General features: G+C 32.4%; 1 protein-coding gene across 6 annotated transcripts in view; it reads left to right on the top strand.

Moving 5' to 3' along the window:
* The window catches only part of LOC124952086 (serine-rich adhesin for platelets-like), a 167,778-nt gene that overhangs the window by 137,500 nt on the left and 3,137 nt on the right, over positions 1-27,141 (top strand). For 3 of the 6 annotated variants that reach the window (XR_007101816.1, XM_047501423.1, XM_047501425.1), the window contains 11 exons: positions 11,268-11,401; positions 13,832-13,922; positions 15,743-15,991; positions 16,741-17,011; positions 17,419-17,917; positions 18,503-18,770; positions 19,367-19,745; positions 20,404-20,699; positions 21,278-21,511; positions 22,062-22,212; positions 26,225-27,141. The exon at positions 26,225-27,141 is cut by the window's right edge. Coding sequence is in view for 5 of the 6 variants with exons in the window: in XM_047501423.1 (XP_047357379.1) it covers positions 11,268-11,401; positions 13,832-13,922; positions 15,743-15,991; positions 16,741-17,011; positions 17,419-17,917; positions 18,503-18,770; positions 19,367-19,745; positions 20,404-20,699; positions 21,278-21,511; positions 22,062-22,212; positions 26,225-26,664 (3,012 nt within the window). In the remaining variant the exon portion in view is untranslated. Of the gene's footprint in view, positions 1-5,633; positions 7,377-11,267; positions 11,402-13,831; positions 13,923-15,742; positions 15,992-16,740; positions 17,012-17,418; positions 17,918-18,502; positions 18,771-19,366; positions 19,746-20,403; positions 20,700-21,277; positions 21,512-22,061; positions 22,213-24,860; positions 25,364-26,224 lie in introns of those variants that run through there. The other 3 variants (XM_047501427.1, XM_047501424.1, XM_047501426.1) reach the window with 3 other exon arrangements.

Below are 27,141 nucleotides of genomic sequence, written 5' to 3'. Positions count from 1 at the left end.
CCTCCGCACCCCTCTCCCTCCACGTACCACCCGCACCCCCTGATGCTCGCGGTTTGTCCACGGAAATGTTCCGACTTCTATGATTGCTCACCGATAAATGAATTACCAATGTACGCACACCATTTACATACACTAAAAATAATCACTGAAATATTCGAATGTTTCTTTTATAAATTCAAACAAAAGAAAAAATTCTGAATTTGTCGAGTAGACGTCAAAAAAAGTTCAAACAAAAGTTTCAATGTATGTACGTTCGTAACAGCGATAAAAAGTACGTACCTTTATATTTCATTTTAAATAGACTTTTTTTTTTAATATTTTAATTGAAAATAAACGCGAATAAATATCGATCAATCTCGAAGAACTTTGAATCAACGTATTTTTTTTTTTTTTTATTTTCCTTTTGGTTTTTTTATTTTTTTTCTTTTTTTTTTTTTTAACTTTGACAACATGACCGAATCTGCAAGATCATTTTTCTTCTTTTTTCTAAAGCTCCTTGACAAGAATTTTTTCAAAATTCTCATTTTGTATTTTTTATCGTTACTAGAAACAAACAAAAATGATTTATTTTTTCTATAAAATCATATGATATTTATAAATATAAAATAGGTACATATATAATTTATATGTGTATATGTATATGTATATATACTCAAAATTCATTTACTATTATTTCCAGTACAGTTGGAATATTAAAGAGAGTTCGACAATCATTAATTCAAAAACAAATGTAAGTCTCGATTCTTCCAGAGGAAGGAATTTTCGAACATTTCTTATAACTTCGATAATAAATCATAAATATTTTTAAAAGCGTATATTTTTTAAATAAAACATTTACGAAGATAACTTTATATGAAAATATTTTCATCTATTTGATCTCAATAATACAATAGTATAAGTATTGGTCCCATACTTTTTATAGATCATATATATTATATATGATCTATATAAAGTAACTTTTTGATCCTTTTAATATCTACGTTTATATTATTTCTCTCCAATAGTTAACGAATATTTGCGATTAAATGTAGAAAATAATTCTTTAAAAAAATAACGCTCTAAGGCACGTGCGTAACGCCTTAGCACGAGCTCGGCTTCGTGGCAATTAGTATGCATCCGGTAGAGCTTAGGGATCGTGCGCGGGGGTTTTCGAATAATCCTGCGTGATCTACGCGCGTTTCCGATAGCCATACAACGCATACCCGTTGCTGAACGTTACAAAGCCAACCCACCATCATAGTCCTTTCAATAATTTCCCTTACTCTTATTGAGGGGAGTAAGGGGAAGCAAGCTTTATTTGTTTTCCTGTAATATCGATCGAGCATATTGCCGTAGCCAGGCAAATTCAACTATGATTTTTCTTTCGCTTTTTTATTTTCTTCTTTCATTTTTTTTTTTTTCTTTGTCCATAATAAATAACTTTTCATTCGATCGATTATTATTTTATCTATACGATATCTAAATAATAAAATTATTTTTACAAAGTACGTTACGTTCCATTCGTATTTTCAATAATTTATTACTATCACTCGGTTATGATTATGCTATATTATTATTATTATTATTATTATTATTATTATTATTATTATTATTATTATTATTATTATTATTATTATTATTATTTTTATTACTGTTGTTGTTGTTGTTATTATTTTATTATCGAGAAAAGTGTTCGAAATCAGACCCATCTTTTCTCCTTATGTCGAATTCCTTCCCCTCCTTACCACCCAAAATTCTGTCGTATCTGTAGATCTTCAGATAACAAATTAGACAATCTTTTTACCATTAAAAGAATTCATTGTAAAGTTAACATAAAGAAAATTAGACAATTGATGATTCCTACTTTCTTTACTCTGTTAATGTTATTATAGTTTTTGTTGTTGCATTATTATTACAACACAATCTTACTTTTAACGTTTTAATAAAACAAATCTGTTATATCGCGTTGCTACGTATTGAAATTATAATTTTCTTTTATTTTATTTATTTTTTTTTTTTTTTTTTTTTTTAATCAAAAAACGAATAGTTAATTTGAAAACGAAAAAAGAAAAAAAAGAACCGACCGATTTATTCAACCTTCTAGTTATCAATACGAAGTAATAGTTACGACTAAATCGTTGCACAAATGATCGACCAGGGATGGTTTTGGAATCGAAAAGGGAATGTCATGCAAATTCCGGACTCTCCGAAATTGCGTTCGGTGGCATCAACGATCATCCGGCATTCCAGCTTTAGCTTCTATGTATCGATAAGCGGAGAAAAGAGAGCAAGAGGGAACTCGGCTTTCATTCGCGATGAAGCTTCTCCTGATGGCAAAGCTTTCCAATAAACGGGCCGATCTCCGCTTTGTGACTACGAGGAGATGGATAAGGGTGCTTCCTTCGTCTCTTCATCTTTATCTCTCTATCTCATTCTCTCTTACTTTCTCACTCAATCTCTTTCACTCTCTCACTCTCTTCCTGTCCTCGTTTAGTAAGGACTCCTACCGAAAAGGTAAGATCCTTTGGTAGGGCATATTAAATCGTTTGCTTCCAAACGTCGGCCTACTTCATTGAAAATCCTTCATTGACAATGAAACTGATATTGGCAAACGTTTAATTAATTTTATCATATACCCCGTCTGATATTTTCTCTTTAAAATTGATACTACGATTCTATTCATATAAAATAATATATTATCTATATCAATTATTTTTTAATTCTCGAACGTCTCGTTTTCGATGTTAATTAAATAACAAAGAAGAATTTGTTCGATTAAACAAATAAAAAGATATACATATATACGTAATAATTATATACATACGTGTTAATTGATTTGATAATTTTTAACATAATATGAAAATATTATATTCGCTAATCAAAATTATTTCACGTTCGTAGAAAACGTTTTAATAAATATTTACTCTACGTGTACGTTTTAATAAATATTTTCATTGCGAGGATCTCTATATTTTCTAATTTCTTTTTATACAAAAATCAGTTTGAAATACGGTATAAAAATAAAAATAGAAAAAGAAAATAATCAATAAAAGAACATACGGTATACCGTACGTTCGGTATGGTCGAGCAACCCTTCCCATCGTCGAATAACCGTTCTCGCCGCTAATTAATTAAATTGCACGACCTCAGCCCCACCCCCGAAATCCACCAACCACCCCCCTCATCCCTCCTTCTCCCAGAAATCTCCCAACCTCCCCTTCCACCAAAACGAGCCGTCTCACACGAGTTTGCCTATCGTCGCCACCAACGTCCCTTATACCACTTTACCATGAGCAAAGCCAATGCTCGTGTCGGTTTAAGTTTTATTAGCTTCATGATTACCAAGAGAACTCTCGTTAACGATCGAAATCCTTTAGTAATTAAAATCTTAGTTATACCCTCACTGAACGTTTTTAACTTCCAAATTACGGTATATCGGATCGTAATCTTAAAAGTTATCTTAATAGCGAGTAATAATGTATAACCTTCATCGAAGGGTGAACCCTTCTTTAGATAGAAACCCAAGTCGTTTACAAATAAATAATAAATAATCTTTTCGGTATGATCGATCGTATAGTAAAACGAGTTCGTAAAAAAAAAAAAAAAGAAAAATGAAAAAAAAATGAAAAAGGAAAAAGGAAAGAAAAAAATACGAGGAAAAGAAGAAAATTTATGCGATAGTGTGTGATATTGTTCGTCAACTATACCTTTATAAACTATTCAAAAAATAATTTCAACGAAATATTCGAATTTTCAGAATATAGAAACCTATCTAAAACTGAATTATTACATTTGAAAACGTTTTGGTAATACGCATACTTACTTCCAATGGGAACACAATCGAACAGCAATAATGTTAGAATTATGTTTATTCCGATAAAAAGTTTTTACGTATCCTCTATCATGTTACCATTTTGTAAATATATATGAGTACCTATATGCATACCTACATACATACATACATACATATATACATACGAACATAAGCAGTTGGAAAGTATGATAGTGAGATGGGGACGGGGATGAGGGTGGGGGGAAGAGTAGAGAAGAAGGTTTAAGCGATTATCGTCCTAAAGAACGAAACGATCTTCCATTTGAATAGATTCAAATAAAAGAAGGATTATCCAAAAATCGTGTGGATCTCGATTGCTCCCTCCCCCATTTCTCTCTCTCTCTCTCTCTCTCTTTCTCTCTCTCTTTCTCTCTCTCTGGATTTCTCGTCAATAACGACGGTAAAACGATCACACCTCCATAATCTCTACTTTTCCTCCTTTCCTCCCCTAGTGAACATTGTGATCGTCTAATAAATTCATAACTTCGATCTAGCCGTAATATCCTTTGTGGATAATCCGCTTTATGGCTTTTTAAAACCGATTAGGGCTCGGGTTAACGCGGAAGCACGAACGAACAGGGAGAAGCAGCCCTTGAAAATTCTTCCACGCTCTCAAACGAAATTCTCTTCTCGAAAATACCGCTATCGTTAAGCCGATTTTACGCGAGACGCTCGCATTCTCGTTGTCCTCAGTCGGATTTGCCAAGAGATAGGGTCAACCGCGAATACTGGCTATTCCTTCGAGCTTTCAACGATAATAGAATCTTTTATATATAATATATACATATGTGTGTGTATATGTGTGCATGTGTATATGTGTCTTCAAGCGTAAAAATTATACAATACTTCGTATATAAATAATAAAGAGAACCTATTAGATTCCTTACGAAGACTTCATTAAATATGTTATTAAAATGTTCACAATGACAAATATTTACAATTAAATAAATAAAAATTTTCGATATAATAATACTATCTCGTCTTTTATAAAAACAAAATTATTTCAATTTACGTATGTACATACATACGTCCGAAGAAATGTTTATGGTATCGTAGTTAGTGGTATTCAAGGAGTTAAAATATCCGACCTCGTACTTCCAATCCCCATTAGAAATAAATAGAATGCGACGTATGACGTCATAAAAGCGTGTTTCCACCCCATTAAAAAACGATACAATGAATCACACTTTGCAGAGAATAGCGTGTTGAGTTGTGATCGTTGGTAACGGTACCATCTTAACGATCGTATCACTGAACCGAACGGAATAATAATAGTCGTCTCGACGAATGTTTCTGGAGATTAATAGTATTTGTTTGATTTTCTTTATAATGTCTCGAATATATCCTTACAAGATGATAATACTTTAAAACATTTTAATATGGTATAAAAAAGAAATTCAATTTACTTACATATATGAGTAAAAAGTGATAAAAATGTGTACGCTGCGATAATACTAACAATACGATTGACCGATATGAATTAATTGTAAAGTCAATCTGATAAACAATCTGATAAATGTTTATTTTTATATATTTTATGTTAATGATACGAGGAATATTTTACTAAAAATAGATACTTGAAACCCATGTTATAATTATGATATAAATATTGTGAATATAAACCATAATATGTATAAACTGTGCGTGTATGTGTATATATATATATATATATATATATGAAAAGCAATATTTATTATATTCACAGACATTTAAATAGCGAAATCTGTATGGAATAGAAGTTATAGAATTTCAAAAATTACATACAGTCTCGAGATGTCTCTCTTCCGACAAACACTATTCACTAATGCGGTAAATAACATAATTCGTTTTTTTTCATCAGTCGATAAATTCGAAAGTTCCTAGATAAAGTAAGTAGGTAGGTAGATAGGTATTATTCAGTCATAGTAAAGAGAATGCAAGAGAAATCGAAAAAAAGAGTCCCCACTTTGTTCGAAAAAAAATGTGTAACGGCTGACGCAGGCTGGCAGAGTGGTTGTGGAGGGGCAACAAAGGGATGAGAGGGGTTTGAACGAAGAAGCACGTGAAAGAGAAGAGAGAGAGAGAGAGAGAGAGAGAGAGAGAAGGAATGAAAGAGAGAAAGAGAAAAATGAGATAGATAGAAAGAGGGGTGATCGACGCAGACGCAAACGCAGACGCAGTCGAGTGGCCGAAGAGAAGAGCGGCGACAGGCTCGGTTTAGAAGGGTCGCAGTGTGAGTCAGACTAGAGTGTCGAGGGTTGCCCTGAAATTCAGTCGGTCGGCAAAGATCGCGCGTGACGGACGCGTAGCTATCTTTCTGTCTCTCTCTTTCTCTCTTTCTCTCTCTTTCTCTCTCTCTCTTTTATTCACTCTTTTTTTTTCTCTCTCTCTCTATCTCTCTTTCTTTCGCTTTCTCTTTCTCTCTCTCTCTCTCTCTCTCTCTCTCTCTTATTCTCTATATATCTCTCTTACTCTCTTTCTTTCGAAAGTGAGGCGAGGATCGAGTCGAATGAAAAGGATCGTCGTCGTCGCGTGCGACATGTCGGCCGAGGAGAGCGAACGTCGTCTCGCGAGTTGACAGGAGAGAAGAAAAGAAAGAGGAGAAATCAAAAAAATAAAAGGAGAAGAAGGAAGAAGAGAAGGAGGAGAAAGGAGGAGGAAGGGAGGAGGATGACGATGACGATGATGATGATGATGATGACGATGTCGAAGAAGAGACCGGCCTTGTAAAAAAAAAAAAAAAAAACAGAAAAAGAAAAAAAGAAAAAGAAACTGCTCTTCCTTCTTACCAAACATTATTTTCTCGAATTTTTTCTCTCTTTGACAAACGTTTTTTATTGAAAAAAAAAAAAAGAAAGAAAGAAAAAAAAAACGGAAAAAAGAAAAGAAAAAGACAAAAAAGAAAAAGAAAAAAGAACGTTGCCTTAAGTAGCGGCCTCTTCAGATTTGGCCGCTCATAATCGTATCTACCTCTCGAGAGAGCGTATACACAATATATGTATATTTTTTCTATCGTATTTTCTACTCGCTCGAAGGTTTAATAATTCGTTAGCTTGGAGGAGTGCGATAATAATAACCGATTAATATCAGAGATGCATTAGTATCACGTGCCAATATGCAATAATCCAATTAAATTAAAAATCGATCAAAAGGGAAATAAAAATTAAAGAGAGATAGTGGATTTTTTTCTTTTTCCATCGTGGAGAAAACAAAGGAGGATAGTGTTAGTGTATGTAGTGAGAAAGTTTGCCAAAGTGATAATAGTGGGAGGAGAACCAGCGCGTTCGGATTCTTGCGAACTCTCGCGAGAGGACTCGCCAGAGGACTCGCGAGAGGATTCGCAGAGAATCATCCCTTGTTCGGCAGGGTGGCCTCGCTAATACGACGCTGCCCAACGGCCGGAGGGCTCGGCGCACCCTCCGCCCGGGAATGTCCGCCCAACGACGAACCAACGACGACCAAAACGTCGACCGAAACGACGATCGAAACGACGACGAACAAGAACCCTCGGCGAAATTTTCTCACCGATGTGACATCAAGAAATCGTCGTTCCTTGATGGGCACTAGTCTCACCAAACAAAGTAGGGTGAGTGTCGTCGATGTCGTCGTCGTCGTCGTCGTCGTCGTCGTCGCCGCAGTCATCGTCTACATCTTCGTCATTGTATTGTTGTCGTCTTCGTCGCTCATAATTTTACTTACTTCGATTCGACAAAGCAATCGATAACTTTTATACGTTTCTTTTATACGTTTTTTTATACGTTTATTTTTCTTTTTTTTTTCCCCCTATCGTATGACCCTTCGTCACAGAGATCTCTTCAATGATGTAATGAAAATAATGTTAAATCAATAGAGAAAATCTTTTGGGTAAAGATACTTCTAGATCAAGATATGTACCTATCCTTCGGTATATATGATATTACAACAACAAAACATCGAATTGATATATATGTATATATATATATATATATATGTGTGTGTGTCTGTGTGCATAGTCTTTTATAAATAAGCATCGTTTTATTGTAATAAATTCTGTTACTCATGAATCAATTCAATAATTATCTTATATTTTGGATCCTTCGATAAATTAGATTTAATTGATTAATTTCATTTGAATCTGTAAATTATATGGAAAAACGTTCCAGATTTCATAAGGTTTCAATGTTCTTCGAAAACACAGATGTTCAATCTCATGTTTTTCCTTCGAAGATACATACATATATATTTTCCTTCGTAATACTACTTCTTGTACGATCTTATTAAAATATCTTAAACGCTCTGTGTTGTTGCATCTGTGTTATATCTCTTGAAGCAAACCGAAGGCACGGAAGGAATCGTTGAGGAAATTCACGAGTCATTTACACTCCTCGAGTAAAAGTTTGTTTGTTGATAGTTGTTCGTACTCACGAGAGAAATCCATTCACGAGACGGCGATGAACGAAGCATTCATACGTTCTCTCGTGCTATCTTTTAGATATATGTACGATGCTCTAATGTTCTCTGTTCCTCAAAAATAATTTCAAAATAACAGATTGAATAATGAGAACACACATTTACGTCATAACTGTGCTACAAACATACAAACATACAAACATACATACATACATACATACATATATATATATATATATATATATAAATACATACTTTTTAAATATATTGAATACAATAGTACACTCATAAATTTACTTCTACGTTGTCTTGACAATTTAGCATATTATTATTTATTCGAATACATACGTGCATTGTTTTTAATCCCATAACGTTATAAAAATTAATTCAATAGCACTATAAAAACTTGATTGATCACTGAAAAAAAAAGTTATAAACGAACTGTATTATGTCAATGTATGATTCCATTGTTAAAATCCCGATCTAGAAACCAACCAAATATGATTATTATTTATCATATATCATAATCCGTTAATGAAATCCATGGAAAAAGAAATTTATTGCCATAGAAAAAAAAAAAAAAGAAAAAGAAAAATCACTTTATTATACCCGACTTTGTTAAACTTAATATTTATCATGATTATCAAATTTATTTAATAGTGATTATTAAATATTTTATTGTCTTTAAACGTTTTACCTATATAATAATCATCGAAACATCAGGTTATCATAAAATTTATTAAATTACATATTTATCTAGAATATATTTACCTAGTAATTATAGAATTCCATTATGTTATATATATATATTGTCTTATATTTTAGATACGTCGAAAGAATTGAGATTGCACGAAAGATATAAATCGTAAATGCAACGTATAATGGACAGTGTAAAGTAGCTAAGGTTTTTCCTTAAGAAGCAAGAGAAAGAAAGAAAGAAAGAAAGAAAGAAAGAATAGAAGAAAAAAGGGTGGTAGATGGCGTTCTTTGGGATTTAAGGCTCCCATAAATCCGTTCGAAGCATCCCTCGAATCCTCTCGACACGGCGCGGTCAGTCGGCTTTTACCAGATTGTATTCCTCGATAGCTCCTTCGCCGACGCTTTTACTTTAGCTTTCGAAATTCCCCGGAAAAGACGGCCCTTTCACTTGACTCTTTCCATTGCCGAATATCTTGTTCTCTCATTCCCTTCCATCTTTCTTCTTTCTTTATCTCCTTTTAGGTGTAAAGTAGTTGAGTGCAAAAGACAGCCCTTTTATCTAATACCTCCAAAGGGAAAATGTTTTATTGGTTTTTTGAATATTAAATGGGAACTTCTTCTTCTTTTTTCTTTTTTCTTTTTTTTTTTTCTTTTTTCTTTTTTCTTTTTTCTTTCTACCTTTCTTTTTTTTTACTTTCACATTTTAACATTTCTTTTATTATATCGTTATATCAATAGATTTTTTATCCTATCGAACGTGACGTCGAAGATATTTAATAAAGCTGAATTATAATTATATTGGAAAATTGTAAATGCAATTATAATTATTATATAATTAATTTATAATTGTAATGCAATATTAATATTTATATACACACAATCATAAGTATTAGAATTTCATTTGTCAAATATATATCTAACTTTTCATTGAATCAATTTAGAACTTTTAAATTGTTCTTCAATGATTCTCGAGTATATTGAGTATATTTGATATCATATTATTCATTAACGATATCATTACAAATTAATTGGTTTCTTTGTCTTTATTCTTTTTTATCATTATTATTATTATTATTATTATTATTATTATTATTATTATTATTATTATTATTATTATTATTATTAAAGATAACTTCAATTTAATGTTCATTCTTTTATTATTATTCGATTATTTTATATCACTATTTAGTATTTGATTTCTTCCTTAAATACCTTTTTCCTTGTGAACATAAATTTCACTTATCGAACTTCAATGGTATATAAATCTTACACTATTCGATTAACACGATTCTATTTACCTTATCTACTTATCTCATCTACATAATTAGATTCCATTATTATTATTTGTTCCATTACTGATATTATATCTTTATTTTTTCTAAATCGATGTCGAGCTTCCATTGTAACTCTCTCTCTCTCTCTCTCTCTCTCTCTCTCTCTCTCTCTATATATATATATATATATATATATATATATATATATATATATTATTCTACGAGACTATATATGCGTATATACATACGTATATACGTCATACGTCATATATACGTCAGCTCTGATTTCTTTTGTCGTTCGAAGATTGATAACTGATGTAACCAATAGCTATAAGTACTTCCAAGTATCTTTACAAATGGATTTATAATTATGATAGGTAAGCACATATAGAATGAATAAAGTTATAGCAAAATTGATCGGTGATAATATCGATAGATACGATTCCTATGGGGGAAGTTAAATCGAGCGATATACCAATTTCGGCAGACCAGGTCATCGCAATTATCGAGTGTCAGGAGAGAGAAGAAAAAAGAGGAAAGGAAAAAATGTTGTCCACTCGGTAACCCTTCTTTCCTACCTTCTTTCCCGTCCTTGTTTCATTCAGTCGTTCGTTTCGATTCGAAAGGATGCAATCAATGTAGCGTGCAATGCGCTTCGATTTAAATTCATGAATAATTCCTTCTTCTTCTCCTCCTTCTCCTCCTGACTTCAGGGGCCTTCGAGATCGACGAACTTTTCTTCCTTTTTTTCTTCGTTCCATCCTCTTCCATCTCTTTCTTCTTCTCCGCTTCTTCCTCCTCCTTCTCCTCCTCCTCTTTTTTCCTCCTGCTCCTGCTCCTGGTTCAACTTCTGCTCCTCATCTTTTTTTCTTTCTACTTCGCTCCGCTTCAGGAGTATCGATCGACGAAACTTTTATCGAAGTTTAATCAAGAAAAGATCTAATTATCTGGAAACTTGGAGATAAAAACCCATAGAAACTCTATATCCAAAAGAAATTACTTTACTTGCTCCCTAGAAATTGAAATCTGACATGCTGCGCGAATGAATGAGAAATATATTCAAGTCACTTTCTCGTCCATTGATAAGCTTCAATAGGGATGTTTTTCTGTCACAGAGGGAGGCTACGCAACGAGATGTGGAACGAGAACGACGACAACGATTGGAGGCTGAAGCACGGCTACGCGAAGCTACGGCTGAAGCCGAACGAGCACGATCAAGGGTACATCATCTTCAAAGGGAATTGGCCAGGTAAAAAAAAAGACCATCTGATCATTTTTTAAGAATCACGTAGAAATAATTATATGCGAAACGTAGACGAGTAATTATTGACAACTTTCTCGTGTACTATTTTTTTTTTTTTTTTTTTTTTTTTTTTTTGAATAATTTGTTAAGTTTTCATTCTATTCAAAATGGTTTTATTGTGTGTTAAAATTGTCGTACATCGCCTGTAATTTCTTTTCTTACATTTCTTTTCGTTTTTTTTTTTTTTTTTTTTTCGACATTCAAATTAACTTTGTAAAAATGTAAAATATTTCGTCAAAAGCACTATTTATCTTGTTAAAATATTATAGAAAAATGTTTCAAGGCAAAGTATAAATTTATGAGGCAAGAGAATTTTTTTTTCTTTTTCCTTTCCTCGAACTTTAAAAATCATTGAATTTGTTCCTTTTTTTTTTATTTTTTTTTTTTTTTTTTTCGAACGAAACGATATATATTTAACATATCGTCATATAACTGGTAAAATGGAGGAAAAAAAAAAGAAATCGATAGACGTTACTTTCGAATCTTTCGAATTAACGTATTTCAATATGAATAGTAGACATTTTTACATCTCTAATCACGAATATGATTAATAAATCAATAAATTGAAGTAAATGTTAATCCTAGTCGTAATTTCTCGACCAATATCGAAAGTTTTTAATAATACCCGGGGTACAGATATATGTATAGTTAATGGCGCCCGTTTTCATTCTTTTCTTTTTTTTTCTTCTCTCTTTTTCCATTTTCTCTTGCCCATTGGTCTTTGCCACTTTTTTCCTCGTTTCCCTCAATAACACGTTACGAACGTCGCTTATTTCCACGCTTATTTCATCGAGCCCGCAAAGCTGGTAGGTATTTTATATTCGGTGGTCCAGACCACGCGGTATAAAAGTGCCCCAAGGAAGGTTATAACGTATAAATAATGAGAAAGAAAGAGAGAGAGATAGATAGATAGATAGATAGATAGATAGAGAGAGAGAGAGAGAGAGAGAAAGAGAGAGAGAAAGAGAAAGAGGGAGAGGAGGGAGAAAGGAAGAAGGAGTAGGAGGAGGAAGGGAAGTGTTTCACGCGCCGATAACCAGAGAATTCGATGGTAAATCATCGATATTGGCTTTCGTCCAATGATATATAGTACGTATATCGTTCGTCCTTCCCTTTGACCCTGCCGCGATGGTATAGCGAATATCGAAAGAATTGCGTGGAGAAAAGATCGATAGATAATTTAGTTTGCCGATAATATGATGTAACAAAAAAAAAAAAAAAAAAGAAGATAATAGATACATAAGTTTATTATATTTCTGATTCAGAAATGATAAAGAACAGACAAAAGAGATATATAATTGGATATACATATATTGTAAAAGTATATATTTATATACTTTTATATATATATATATATATATATATACATATATGTGTGTATGTGTATTTGTGTGTATACAATTAATAAATAAAAATAAAAAATATAAGTAATAATTATGGAGATATACGAATGAAAAATCTTAGTAAAATATACTGTTACTATTTTTTTTATAACTATCACCTTGAATCACATAACTATAATTGTTTGCCTAATATGTAATGTCAGAATTTTTCATATTTTATATCTAAATAAATAAAACAAGAATAAGAACAACGACGATCATATATAAATAATCAACAATATTATATAGTATTGAATAGGTCAATAAATAATTACGATATTTTCACTACAAAATCTACTGTAAATATATATATATATAATATCAGTTCTATTTAGATCTAATAAAATATTGAAAATATCAGCATTAATTATTATTATCGACGCGATCGATTTGTACATTAGATGCATTAGAACAGTTCAAATTGATTTCTCTTCGATTTCAAGAAAATCAATTTCGTAATCGTTTTAGCGGAACGTTAAGAGCTAAGACAAATACGAAAGTTTAACGAGAGGAGCTTTAAAGCCGATTAGCCTTTCGATATTTCCAAGTGTGTGCTTACTTACGAAACTAAACGAAAGTAAAATCGGCTTACTCAAGAGAGAACCCTCTTTTAACGATCTTCAAATATAAACTTCCAATTTTGCGTTGTACCTTTCGTTCGTTTATTATGACGAATAACTCCGTAGCACTTTTCAAGCTTCAGCGACAAGAAAAATAAGTTTCGAGGCAATTCTTTCGTTCCTTCTCTCTATCTGACCCCTTTCTTCCCCCTCACCCTGTTTCTCTCTCTCTCTCTCTCTCTCTCTCTCTCTCTCTCTCTCTCTCTCTCTCTCTCTCTTGTTCTCTTTTTCTCTCTCTTCTTATCTCATCTTTCAAAGAAGAAGTGAAAAAAGCAGCGAGAATCGTTAGGGAGCATTCAATTAGGATCATTTCACTGGAGGATTAAAATCCAACAGAGCCTCTTCACGCCTACCTGATTTCTTGTATGTCGTAGGATGGAAGAATCATCCCGTGGATTATTGCAACACAAGCAAAGGGCCGAACAGTTGAAGCAAGAAAAGACTGCCCTCACACTATCCTACGAGGTAAGAAGAATATCAGTTAAAAATTGCCGGACCATTATTCCCGAGTTAATGTTAACCCTTTGTGATCTAATTTTTTTTTTAACATAAGTACAATATACTGAGTATGATTTATACCTTAAAAAAAAAACAAAAATAAAAAAAGAAAGAAAGAAAAAAACGATTAACCTTTGAATACGAATACAACGATCTATTTTATGTTAAACTTTTTTCGAGTACTGTATATGAGAGTATATATATATATATATATATATGTATAAGAATATATAATTTATTCGTATTTAATTGATTTAATCTATCTGTAAAAAGTATATATTCATTTGTTTATTAAAACACTTCTAAAAGAAAGATCCTTTAAAAATTTCTTTTTGTATCAATCAATATTCGCGATAATAAAAACAGATCATTAATTTCGTTTTATTTTTTGTTTTTTTTTTTCTTTTTTTTTTTTTTTTTGTTAGCATACTTTACATTAGGCAATCCTTTACATTAACATTTCTCAACCTTTTTGCTCTGCGTTACAATAAATTTGTTCGTAATGATACCGCGACTCAAATGTTTATGATATAAAATTTCTTAAAAATTCGACAATGAGTGAAGTGACTGTATATTATTTAAAAATATACGTCTCAGGAATGTACTACGCAAGAACGTACTAAGAGAACTTTCTGTAAATCTCTTGCAATATTAATCACTTGCCTCGTTTTAAATTAAAGTAGAAGGTATCATTTCACGGTCCATTAAAATTTTAACGCGATCCGATAACTAGATTCGCGACCCTTTATAGGTCGAGAAACATTGCTTCGGACCTACTGAAATATTTCAAGCAGAAAAATTATTGCTTTGTATTACTTTACTACTCGCATAATAGTTTCATTCTGAGGAAACAAAATAACTAACATGCTAACTAAGAATGAACGGTGAAAACAAAATATATGTAAATAATATCCAATTGGATCGAGGATATATATATATATACATATATCGATATATATCACCAAAAATATGTCCGTAGAACTCTAAACTATATCAATCAGAGATAGCAAAGTCGGAGTCTCATCAAAAGAGAAAAGTTGGTACAGCTATGGCTCGATAAAGAGGGGAACAGTAAATACGACATTTGCTAGCATCCCTTTATACTTTACGATGTACTATGCTATCTCGTTCACGGACGGTTTCCCTCTAAAAGAATCGTACTTTGATCCCGACGGGTTCACATCACTGCCCTACGGAATATCGTTTATTATCGACCTATGCTCAATCATAAAATTCCAAAACGTTTATTTGTATGACCCTATGTATCTACACATATATATATATATATGTGTGTGTAGAACAAATATATATTGTCAACGCAGCAAACTCAATAAAATTCAACGTATCAGCATTAAAATCCCAAAAAGTGAAAAAGAATCGTTCTATTTTCTCTCGTCGAAGATGACAGAAAATCGTTGCCACCCTTCACTCTCGAAAGAATACTGAGAAAAGGGCTAGAGGGATGGAGGTGGTAGAGGGATATTTGAGGAGGGAAGAAGGGGAATAGAGGGAGCATAGACATTAACAGTAGGGCCGAGAGAACCGCCGGTTGGTACGACCGTTATAAATCAGACACACGCACCCTCTATTAGCGTTCCTGTCCCTGGCAGCTCCTAAGCTCTAATTTAACGTTAACCGCCTTTCTGCTAATAACGCGTTGACGCTTTATTAACTCTCCGAGCTAATTGCGATAAACGTAATATCAGTACTTGAAAAGGAGATAAAATAAAAAATAAAAAAAAAAACATCGATTTTTTCATATTCAATTAATCATTGTTGTTGTTTAGGCACGGGTTCATCAGTACCAGGTTCAGATCTCAAAGTTACAATTGGAGAACGAGTCGATGCGCGGTCAGTTGCGTGGCTTAGAGGCTGCGTGCGCTGGGGAGGTGCATGCTGCATTGGTAGCACGTTTGGCGACCTTGGAGAGCGAACACGCAGCCCTGGCACGTGACGCCGACGCTCAGCGTCGTCAGTACGAGCGGTGCCTCGACGACGTCGCCAACCAGGTGGTCCGTGCCCTTCTATCTCAAAAGGTTCATCGAAAGCCATACTTTTCATCATTCTTACTCCCCTATTTCACTTCCCTTCTTCCTTTGTGTTCCCGTCTATTCATTGAAAATCCGTAGTTCTTTCTTCAACCTGATTAAAGTACTTTATATTCGTTGATTTTTCGTTACAAAAATGTTGACAAAAACAAACCTCCGCGTATTAATTATAAATATCGAAGATTTTTTAATTTCATAGATATATGTAGGAAGGATTTTTTAAAGGAAAAAAAAAAAGTCTCGAAATTAATCCTTATCATTTCAAGAATATTAAACAAAAAATTTTGATATCCTATATCTTAGGATTATTTAGCGTCTTCTAATTGTTACAATGTAGTTCTTTATAAATATTATAAATTTTTATAATATAATGTTTATAAATATTGCGCTAACGCAAATATCAAAATCAAAAAAAAAAATTCTGAAAGACAGATTAACAGAATTACTGCCAATTGGATTGATATAAGGGTTAATGAAAAATAGAACATTTCATTCGTGATCATTTCGAGATTATATTGTTACAAGTCATCAAACTCGTATCAATATCAGCTCTGCAGTATGAAATTAATAAAGCTATGTCGTGCGATTTGAAATTATGAAATAAAGTTGATTGATCGCGAAAATATTTTTTATCCTTACAAAAAAAAAAAAAAAGAAACTCATTGAAACTTCAAACGCAACGAATGTAAAGTCCTATCGAGAATTCAGCTTACTGATACTTATGCAATTTCTCTCAGGGTTTCAGGGAAGAGATCGGTGCGCTACAAAGGCGCATACGAGAACTCGAAGCTCAAAATCGAGCACTCTCGGGTCTTCTGGCTCAAGCAGCGAGTCCTGGAAGTCCCACTGAACTAATTCAAAGTATACTCGAGGCTGGACCGGCCGCTTTAGTAGCTGCTCTTAGCCTAGATCCATCCTGGGTTCCTCTTTCCAGACCACGCTCCCTTAATCTACAAATACCCGTAATGGCGGCTGCAACAAAATGTCGACGAAACAGACCCACTCTAGGTATTATATTTAAACATTATTATAATATTATCCATTATTATTAATGTAAATTAGATTTCAATATTACCTTGAATTTTTTCTTTTCAATGGAATAATATCGATTGAATTCAATCCTAAAAAATATTTAAATATCATATTCAAATTGATTAAGTTTAAAGAAAAAAAAAAAAAAAAAAAATAGAATTACACAAAGAAAATCTTTAAAACGTATTTTTTTTTAGAGATTATTTCTTATCAATAAAAAAGAAAACAGAAATAATGATACATAAACATATATACATTGTTTAGTGCGCTACATGTCGTTTTATTTAACGTTAGTAAAGAATGAAAATCTGATCTTTCTTACCCCCAAAAATTATTAATTTACATTATTTGCAATTGGATATTATCGTTCTTTCTTATTCCAGGTCAGAAACCTTCAACAGGTTCGGGAACAGCGTCAAATGGGACAACAGGTGCCACGGAAGAAGAAGGTAGCGAGAGTCCTGAAAGTGGTAACAGGGATGAAGGTTATTCGACGATGTCGAGTGATGTTCAAGGTGAAGGTGCTCGTCAGGAACCTTCGTCACGTGGATTAGAAGATCTTAAAGAGGCAACCGATGAGACTGAAGGCGACGTTTCTCCGGATGCACGTTTAATAGCACTTGATGCCGGCGATCCAGATGTTCTCTTCCTACCTCTCAATTTAACGCTAGGAATTAATCCACGGCATAGTTATCCACCGAGCAAAGACCTTCTACCCTATCAGCACGTGATGCGCAGCTTCTCGGACAGTCATCTTTGCTTGAAACTCACAGCGACGAGTAATTTCACGCCATACAAATTACCAAGCCCCATGGGATCCTCCTCCCTTCTTCTCGTCGAAGAAGAGGGCTGGGATGCCGAGTACGTACAGCAATGGCTCAGGTTCGTCCATCGAATTCCCCTTTAACCCTTTATACGTTTGCTGCCACAAGCATTACTATTAGAATATTAAATTATTAATCGATTTTCTTAACTTAATATCAAATAATTACGTATTGAATATATTTCGCAAATAATTGAAATAATGTAGTTATAATCAAAGTTAAATACTTATTAATCAAAAATTTATGAACGAACTAATTGATTGATTCATGAATAAATTCATTACTGATATCTACATGTTAACAAGGTTATATATTTTAATCTATAAACGACTATAAAAAAAAAAAAAAAAAATACTTCGTATCTGATGATAGAAGCATGAAAAAAAAAAATTAAAAAAATAAACAAAAAAAAGAACAAAAAGAAAAAAGAAAGGATGAATGATTTTTACATGTAACACGATAATTCTAAAATGTAAAATAACATTTAACATTTAATTTTATTATGAAAAATTCATTTTGGTAGTAAACGTTGTTGAACTTTCCTTCTGTCCTTTTCTTTTATTCCATTAATTTACCGAAAGTAGTAATAGAAAATAAAATATCGATATTGATTAAAATTCCGTTCTCTTATCGTATTGTTCAGATTGGACGATAGCAGAAGCGCTCAACAGCATCGAGATTTACTCGAGTTGGAATACGATAGGGCGGAATTGGAAGACTGGAGTTTTTCGTTGTCGACGGAGGACCTCGTTCAAACTGAATCTACAGCGTGGAAAGAATCAAATGCCTGTACCGCTATGCCCGCACTCCCTGCCATCAAAGAACACAATCCTTTGGAACTCGAGGAGGATGCGAACGAATGTCTATGGAATGGTGCCAGCTACCTCGCCGATAGAGCAGGGGGTGAATTGGTACAATTTCTTGATTTCACTCTACGGAGTTAGTCATGGAATTGAAACAGTTTGTGTCTCTTTTTATTTTTATCACCGAAGATAAAATAAATTTTCAATAGCGTAATAACATTAATTCATTATGGGTAACTAAAGTGATAGTAATATCAAAAAAAACAATGGAACTGCATTTTTTTTCCTTTTAACGAACGAAGTTATTTCTCGTAATGTTCTGTCTATAAAAATCTTGGAAGAATAAATACTCCAAGAGATATTTTAAAGAAATGATATACTTTATCGGAACGAATTATATGACGTTCCTTATCATTGTAAAATTTAAAATTGATGAGCATTGAAAAGTATATGAACATAAAAATACAGAAATATATGATTCCATTAAAAAAAAAAATAAAAAAAAATAAAAAAATAATGAAAGAAAAATAAAAAAAAGAATCCAATTGCACTTTTTAATATATCTTCGTTATATTTACAATACCATTAAAATTATTCTTTTTATCATCGTTTTAACGATACAATCCTTTTCAATTCCATGACTTAGCCTGTATTATTTTATTAAAGAAACACAAAGCATTAAGAAGTGTAACAATCTATAATAGGTCGCTCTATTGATGGATACGAGGACTGCAGGACCTTGGCCGTATGCTTCGAGCCCTGGTGCCTCGTGGAGTAGCGAGGAAGGCGTTTTAGAAAATTCGAGTAAAAGATCGTCGGCGGCTCTCTCCGGTTGTAGCGACGATCCTGACTCACCTTCGATCGGCACCGATTTCACCAGGGACTTTTACAGATTGGTCAAATTCGAAAGTACCAAAAGTCTCGCGAGTACTTCCTCGAGAAGCGGTAAACCACCAACTGACAGGGAACAAGCCCTTCAAAGTGTCCTATCCTTCATAGCCGAACAACAAATGTATTTGGCAGAATTACCGAATAATTCTTCGGAACAAAACGATATCCCTGGGCCAACCCATTCGATTGAAGGTAATTATTGAATCAACGGAAAACTGAAAAGTTTGTAAAAACATCTTCAAATCCATATTTTTATTTTCTACGTTTATATGTATAATGTTATTTTCGTTACATCGAAAGTATTTTTCTATAATTTAGAAAGGATTAAAACGATATTAATAATGCGTTATCATTTTCAACTTATCTCAGTTATGTCTTAGTTTTAAGAATTTGTATATGTAAATAATTTTAAGTTATTTTATTTTTATCTTTGTCATTATCGAAAACGTTTTTTTCTCTACGAAAAGAAGAAAAAAATCATTCTGAAATATACGATTAATTTTTAAATTTGTCTAAGTTTCGTCTTAGTTTTAAGAATCCATATTTTGTAAGTAAGTTTAAGTAATTTATTTATTCTTTTTTTTTTTCTTTTTTTTTTTTTCTTTTTTCTTTTTTTTCTTTGTCATATTACGAAGGAACATTTTTTTACGAAAAAAAAAAAAAAAAGAAATGTGGTTCTCAAATATATGATTATTTTCAACTTTTGTCTATATTTTCATCTTAGCATTAAGTATTAGTATTAATAAACTGTTTAATCGATTAAGTAATAACCATCGTACTATTAAATAATTTTTAACTTTTTGTAATAAACCTTTCAAATGCGAAGGATTACGTTTGAATATATTTTCAGAAAATCCTGGAAATAGAAGCGAATGTGCCGTCGAAGGTTCTTCCATTGGTACGGAAAGATCTCCGTCGTCGCAAGAAAGTGCTAATTCGGAAAATATACTTGAAGTAAACAACGAGGACGATCCGCTCGAACAAATAGCAGTACCTCCTTTGCTAACCGAAGATAGAATGCTTGGTGTTGTAGGGTCTAGTACTTTAGTAGGTGCTGTAGGTTATACAACGGTAGCATCCACCGAATTAGGTGCCGTTCCCGAAGAAGACGAGGAAGCGGCTACTTCTTCGACCCCTAGCACGGTTGTGAGTTCAAGAAACCTTCCATACATACGTTTAACACGTTCACTGTCGTCCAAGTATAAAGAGTGATCCATTTTAATTTATGCCGGAATATATCTTTGATATTATTTGTTATATCGAGAAATTTTTTCAAGACAACAATTTTTACGAATATTTGCAAAAATATTCGCGTGGATTTATTAAAATAGATTCACCCTATATACATATATGTACGTCGATTCTTTGCACTTAACATTTTTATCTTACACAAGTGACATAGAGTGTACATACATACGTGATGATCTTCCAAATTTAATTGCGAATAAATTATTTAACTCAATCATGCGAGTGAATAATCCTTATCATAAAATGTATTTGTATCAAAAATATCGCTTATTTTTTTTTTCTTTTTTCCTTTTTTCATTAATATTTATATATATACTTTTACATGCAAACATGATATTTTTTTTTAGGTAAATACAGAGTGCAAGGAGAATAAATTTGATTTATTATGAAGAACATGTAGATCAATGGATAGTGAACGTGAAAGATTTATTTCTTCAATGTGCATTCCTCTTGAAACTTTCATTTCATTTCGTCAGGTTAGCCCCGCGAGAGCACCACTATTGGTTGAAGGTAGGGACAGATCTTTGAGCTTCCACGAACGAGCAACGTCGAAAGACGTTATCGACGAATTAAATCGAATGATTAGAAAAGGCGAAGATAATACGGTCAATCAAGATCCTCAGGTAGCGCTCGAAAAATTGGATCTTGCTTGCTGCTGCCCAACTGGTTGGGTTCACGTTGAACGTGATATCGACTTCACAGATCCTAAGGTATACCAATCTCTATATCCCTTCTTTCTAATACAAATTTAAATAAACACCCATGAAAGGTTTTAAAAAGAGTAAAAGACAATTTTTCTTTTTTACACGCTTTACGAGTTTTATTGAATTAAAAGAAAAAAGTATTATTTTATCTGAAATATTTGTTACATATTCCTAAACGCCAAGAATAAATTTTTATATATGATGAATTAATATTTATTACTATCGTCATCGTTATATTTTTTATTTCTTTTTTTTTTTTTTTGTACTCCTTTTCTAATATTGCTCCGTAGAGCTTAGATAATATATTGTTCCTTTAAAAATAGCTAAAAGAAAAAATTTCATGAGTAACATATTTAAAAGCGTTATTTCTTCTCTTTTTTATTTATTTATTTATTTTTTATTAACGATATAAAGATTCTACGTTGTAAAATGAAAAATTGGTTTAGCCTTTTAAAACTCTTCGTGACCTTGACCGTACAATCTATCAATTATTTCTCCTGCCTTCACTCTTTGAAACATTTACTAAATCATACGCGTTTATTTTCTTTCTCTTCAGGCCAGAGCAAACCTTCTAGACGTGATGTTGGCAAGTAGCGAAAGTTCTTCGGCGACCTCGAGCAGCGGTTCCGCTGGTAGTGATTCCGGGGATGAACCACCGGATTACCGACATTTGCACAGGTTACATCGATACCGACGACAAAAAAAAGGTACACTTTTTTCATAAGGTTAACGCGTCTCTCCGTTTCTACTATTTTTTTTTCTTTTTTTTTTCTTGCATATCGTCTCTCGTAAAACAGTGGTGCACAAAATAGTATCTCTTCACTTTTATTTACATTCAAATTTAATTAATGATATCGATAATATATAAATATCGGAAATATCATTTTTAAAAAGACAGATTAAATTTTTATTTTATTCAAAATTTGCAGCTATGCCGCGATTGTTGCACGAAATATTTCTCTTTCTTTTTTTTTTTTTTCTTTTGTCTTTTCTATCTAGTTATATCGAGAGAGAGAGAGAGAGAGAGAGAGAGAGAGAGAGAGAGAGAGAAAGAGAGAGAGAGAGAGACAGACAGAAAGAGAGAGAGAGAGAGACAGACAGAAAGAAAGAGAGAGAGAAAGAGAAAGAACAAAAAATTAAACAATTCCGAAAGAAGATTGATTTCATTTCCTTGAATTGTATTTTTTCGTCGAAAAAAAAAAAAGAAAAAGAAAAAAAAGGAAAGAAAAAATTGCTTTATTCGATTACAAAATTTCATGGAGAATAAAATTTTTCAAATTAGGAAGCTTCTCTCTTTAGAGAGAGTATAGTTGGGAATATAAATAATTTGCGCACCACTGTCATAGAGTATAACAAACGCGTAACACCTCCCCTCGCTCGAACGCGAGCACGTGTGTCGTCGATTTATAGAGAAAGAAAAAAAAAAAAAAAAGTCAGAAAAAGAAAAAAATTCACTTCGCTTACTCGTTACCGCTCATCTCATTCGATCGCACCTTCACCAAACATAAATAAGTAATAAAGATTTTTATGACAACTTCAAATATCCTTATCTTCTCGTATCAATGAGCAATACTCACTTTCAATGCTTATTAACACTGATCTTCTAGAAGGCTGCGATTTTTCTATTAGAGATGTGCTTAACTATAATATCGATAATTGTGTATAAACGATGAGAAATAATCGATAAAATCTTTTTAATTGAAAGTACTTCAAATTTTTAAATAGAATTGTTTTCGATTTTTGATAAATTGAATAACTATAATCATTGATCTTTTTGTATGTATCTTCAACATATATTTACTCATAGACACTTAACGCATTTTATATTTATCTGAAATAAATACACATCGATATATTCAAAAGTTAAATGCATTTAATCTAATTTCTGAAAATATTGTATCAAATTATCGATCACTTGCTCAATATGACTTTATTTTTAGATTTATCATTAAAAGTATCAAAGTTCATCGTGAAAATTCAATCACAAAAGTGAAATTATATTAATGGAAGAAAAAAGAAAAAAAACATAAGTTTAACGATTGAACATATCTTTATGAATTTTAAACAAAGTAAAAAAAATAATGAATACGTTAATTCGATAGAATCTCCATTAATTGAACATTCCGATATTTGAATTTTCTAAATAATGTATTTCTTCGAATGATTAGATTTTTACATTAATTTTTTTTATGTAATTACAAAAATAATTACAAATTAAATAATTACAAAAATTCAATTTGTTTAACAATTTTTTGATAAATTTTGAAAATAATTTTGTAACAATTTTTTCATCATACTTTTGAAAAAAAAAAAAAAAAAAAAGAAAAACATACCGATAAAACTTCAACAATTATGATATATTATTATTAATTATAGATACATCGATAATATCAAAGTCGTATCAATATTTTTCGAACAAGTATCGATAATTCTTAAGCACATCTTTATTTTCTACTAAATATTATAGAAGCGTCTTTAAGTTTTGAACGTGGCAATACCAATTTGATTTGATTTAACTAAAACGTGCTCACGCTTCGTATGCTTTCGTATGCTCGCTCAAGGAACGTCCTTACAAAAATTTTTATAATTTTGTAAAGACGTACGTATACATATATATACATCATCGGAAAGCAAAACGTGATCGAGATAATATTTTTCCATTCATTTCGAAAAAAATTTTAATGGAATTATCGAAGAATTATTACGTCAATTCATTATTGTCCATCTCTCTCTTCTTCCCGACTATTTTATTTTAAAGCGCAAAAATTTAAATAAAAATATACGTCTTGATACGTCTTCGAACAGATTCGTCTGTTTCGTAATAATTGTCATTTTATAAAATTTAAATCTAAATATATTACGTAAAATATGAAATTATTGTCTGCAGTTGAAAAACAAAAAGAAAAAAAGAGAGAGAAAGAGAGAAATAATAAAAAAAAAAAATATAATATAAAAATTCAATTAATATTCTTAGAACGAACGAACGCGATTGTCCAAATATATAAAATATATCATTCGTTTATTTATTTATTAATAACAAAACGTACATGTACAAAATGTATATTCATCCTCTTCACAAATCAACCTTTCAAGATGGTTTTCATTGGGAAAAATATAAATTTGTTCATTATCGAGCAACAATACGTTAACATCGATCCGTTTGTCTTCTCCGTTTGATATCATTTGCAAAAGGATAAATAAATAAAAACAATAAAAATAAAAAAAAGCTTTTACAAATGGTCACACATTCTTATATATATATATATGTATATGTATACGGTCCGCATACACGAATTAACACAATCGCTAGTAGCTCTCGCTGTACATAGCTTTTTTTTCCATATTTTCTGTTCAGATGGTAGCTCCTACGCGGTGTGCTTTGATTGTCACAAGAAAAGCTACGTAGTTCGGCTTAGTGACGAACAATTTCTATAATCGTCTTACCAGTCGGAAAGGAATATGTTTCATCGTGGCAACTTTTATTCGATCCAGCGTACGGAACTATACGGAATTGTACGATATATAAAATAGTCTTACCTCTCATTGGCTCTTACTAACATACTTATTAACCAGAAGACGAGCGTAACGAGAAAGATACATACGCGAAAGAGATTAACCTTTACGCAATTCCACAATTCTTTCCAAATTTTCTTTCCAAATTTTTCCTATATAAATACATCCAATTGTTTTTTTTACATTTTCATAGAAATAATAATAAATATAATAACTATACGTATATTCATTATTAACGAACGACACTAATCCAATCTAAACTGATTGCACTTATTCTTCCAAAAGGATTTGTCCGAATATTTCATAAAATGATCTCATTAGAATAATAAACATAAAGGATAAAATGTCATAATCATTAATATCTATTTATAAATGTTCTCCATAATGTGTGTAGATTTTAATAATACATTTTTATCGTTATTTATACATATCATACATCGATCGTTCGTTATATATTAAAAAAACAATTCGTACTTTCATTTATCATCGATTAATAATTACAAACAAATCATTCGGCTTTGAAAACTATCGAAATATACCGTAACAATATTTTTAGTTTTGGAATTGCGTCAAGGATCATAAGCGATATAATCTAATTTCTCTCTTACGATGGATAAACTTAATTAAACTTATCGTCATATCCTTAGGTGATAATATAACTACACGTATTGTAAAATGATACAAGTCGAATCGTTCTAAACGTTAACGAGATTAATGAACTCTATATAAACGAAATCGTAAAAGAGAAATTATTAAGCGTAACGTGGGATGTAATCGAAGAAAAAAAGAATTAAAAATAAATATAAAAAAAAAAAAAAAAAAAAAAATAAAGAAAAAAGAAAAAAAAAAGAAAAAAAGAAAAGATAAAAGGGACGCGCGAAGAAGGGTGAGAGAAAAGGATAAAAAGAATAGTAAAAAAAAGAAACTAAAAAGAGAGGGGAAAGGAGAGGTAATATGCAAAACGAATAAAAAAATAAAGCAAAAAAATGAAAAGAAAAAAGAAAGAGAGTGCTAAGCCGAGCTACTCTGTGTTCCGCTAGAGCCGGTATAGGAAGAGAGAAAGAGAGCGAGGGAGAGAGAGAGAGAGAGAGAGAACGCGCGCGCGCGAGAGAGAGAGAGAGAGAGAGAGAGAGAGAGAAAACGCGAAAAGAGAGCCGAAGAGTGAAGTGTCTGAGGCATGTTGACCCGCTGCGCTTGGTTTCTCAGCATCAGCGGCACAGGCACAACGCGTCCTAAGACCTTCCACTTGGGGAACTTCGAGGCCGTCCATAATCGACCGCGGGGAGGACTTTTTCGTGAGGTATGGCGAAAAGGAGCGCGAGGCCGTGGCGTCCTTTGATTTTCTCGACGAGATGGTCCCGTCGTCCTCGGCCTGCTCGGACGTCGCTTCCGAGCACGGTTCCGACAACAAAATGGATGCCATCGAACAGGATCACAACAAAATCCTCACCTCGAGTACCCAGACGACAATGACAGCTACGTCGATGACAATGACAATGACGATGACGATGACGAGGATGACGACAACGATGACAACTACCGCTACTACTACTACTACTACTACTACTACTACTACTACTACTATTACGAATCCTCTTGAAATCGACGATATGACACGACCTACCGAACAACAACATTCACTTTAGAAACAGATACGATTTTTCCACTTTTCTATACGCTTTATGACGCGAAAAAACGAGAGAGGTGTCGCATAATTTTATCAGATTTTCATTTAAAACTTGCGCGCCTCGCATCGTGCCTAGTCCAACAAGTTGCTGGGATACAGAGAAGAATGAAAGGAAAAGAACGATAGGACCAACCTACGTATGATGTGTATTATGTATCTGTGTATGTATTATGTATGTATGTATGAATTTATGTATGTACGTATATACGTACGTATGTATGTATGAATGTATGTATGCATGATGTGTGTATGCATGTATGTATGTACGTATGTATGTATGCATGTATGTATGTATGAATGTACTTACGTATATCCTTTCGAATTGGTTCCGCGCTCTTTTTTTAAGAGACAAAAAACAAAACGAAACACGATTTCTGTGTTTTATTTGTTGTAAAAAGTTATCCGAACTAATTCCCTCGTCATCATTTACATATAT

The sequence above is a fragment of the Vespa velutina genome, chromosome 10 (genome assembly GCF_912470025.1).
Source record: "Vespa velutina chromosome 10, iVesVel2.1, whole genome shotgun sequence".
NCBI classification, from domain to species: Eukaryota; Metazoa; Arthropoda; class Insecta; order Hymenoptera; family Vespidae; genus Vespa; species Vespa velutina.
Note: the sequence above shows the minus strand (reverse complement) of the source record. Positions and strands in the feature narration are given on the sequence as shown.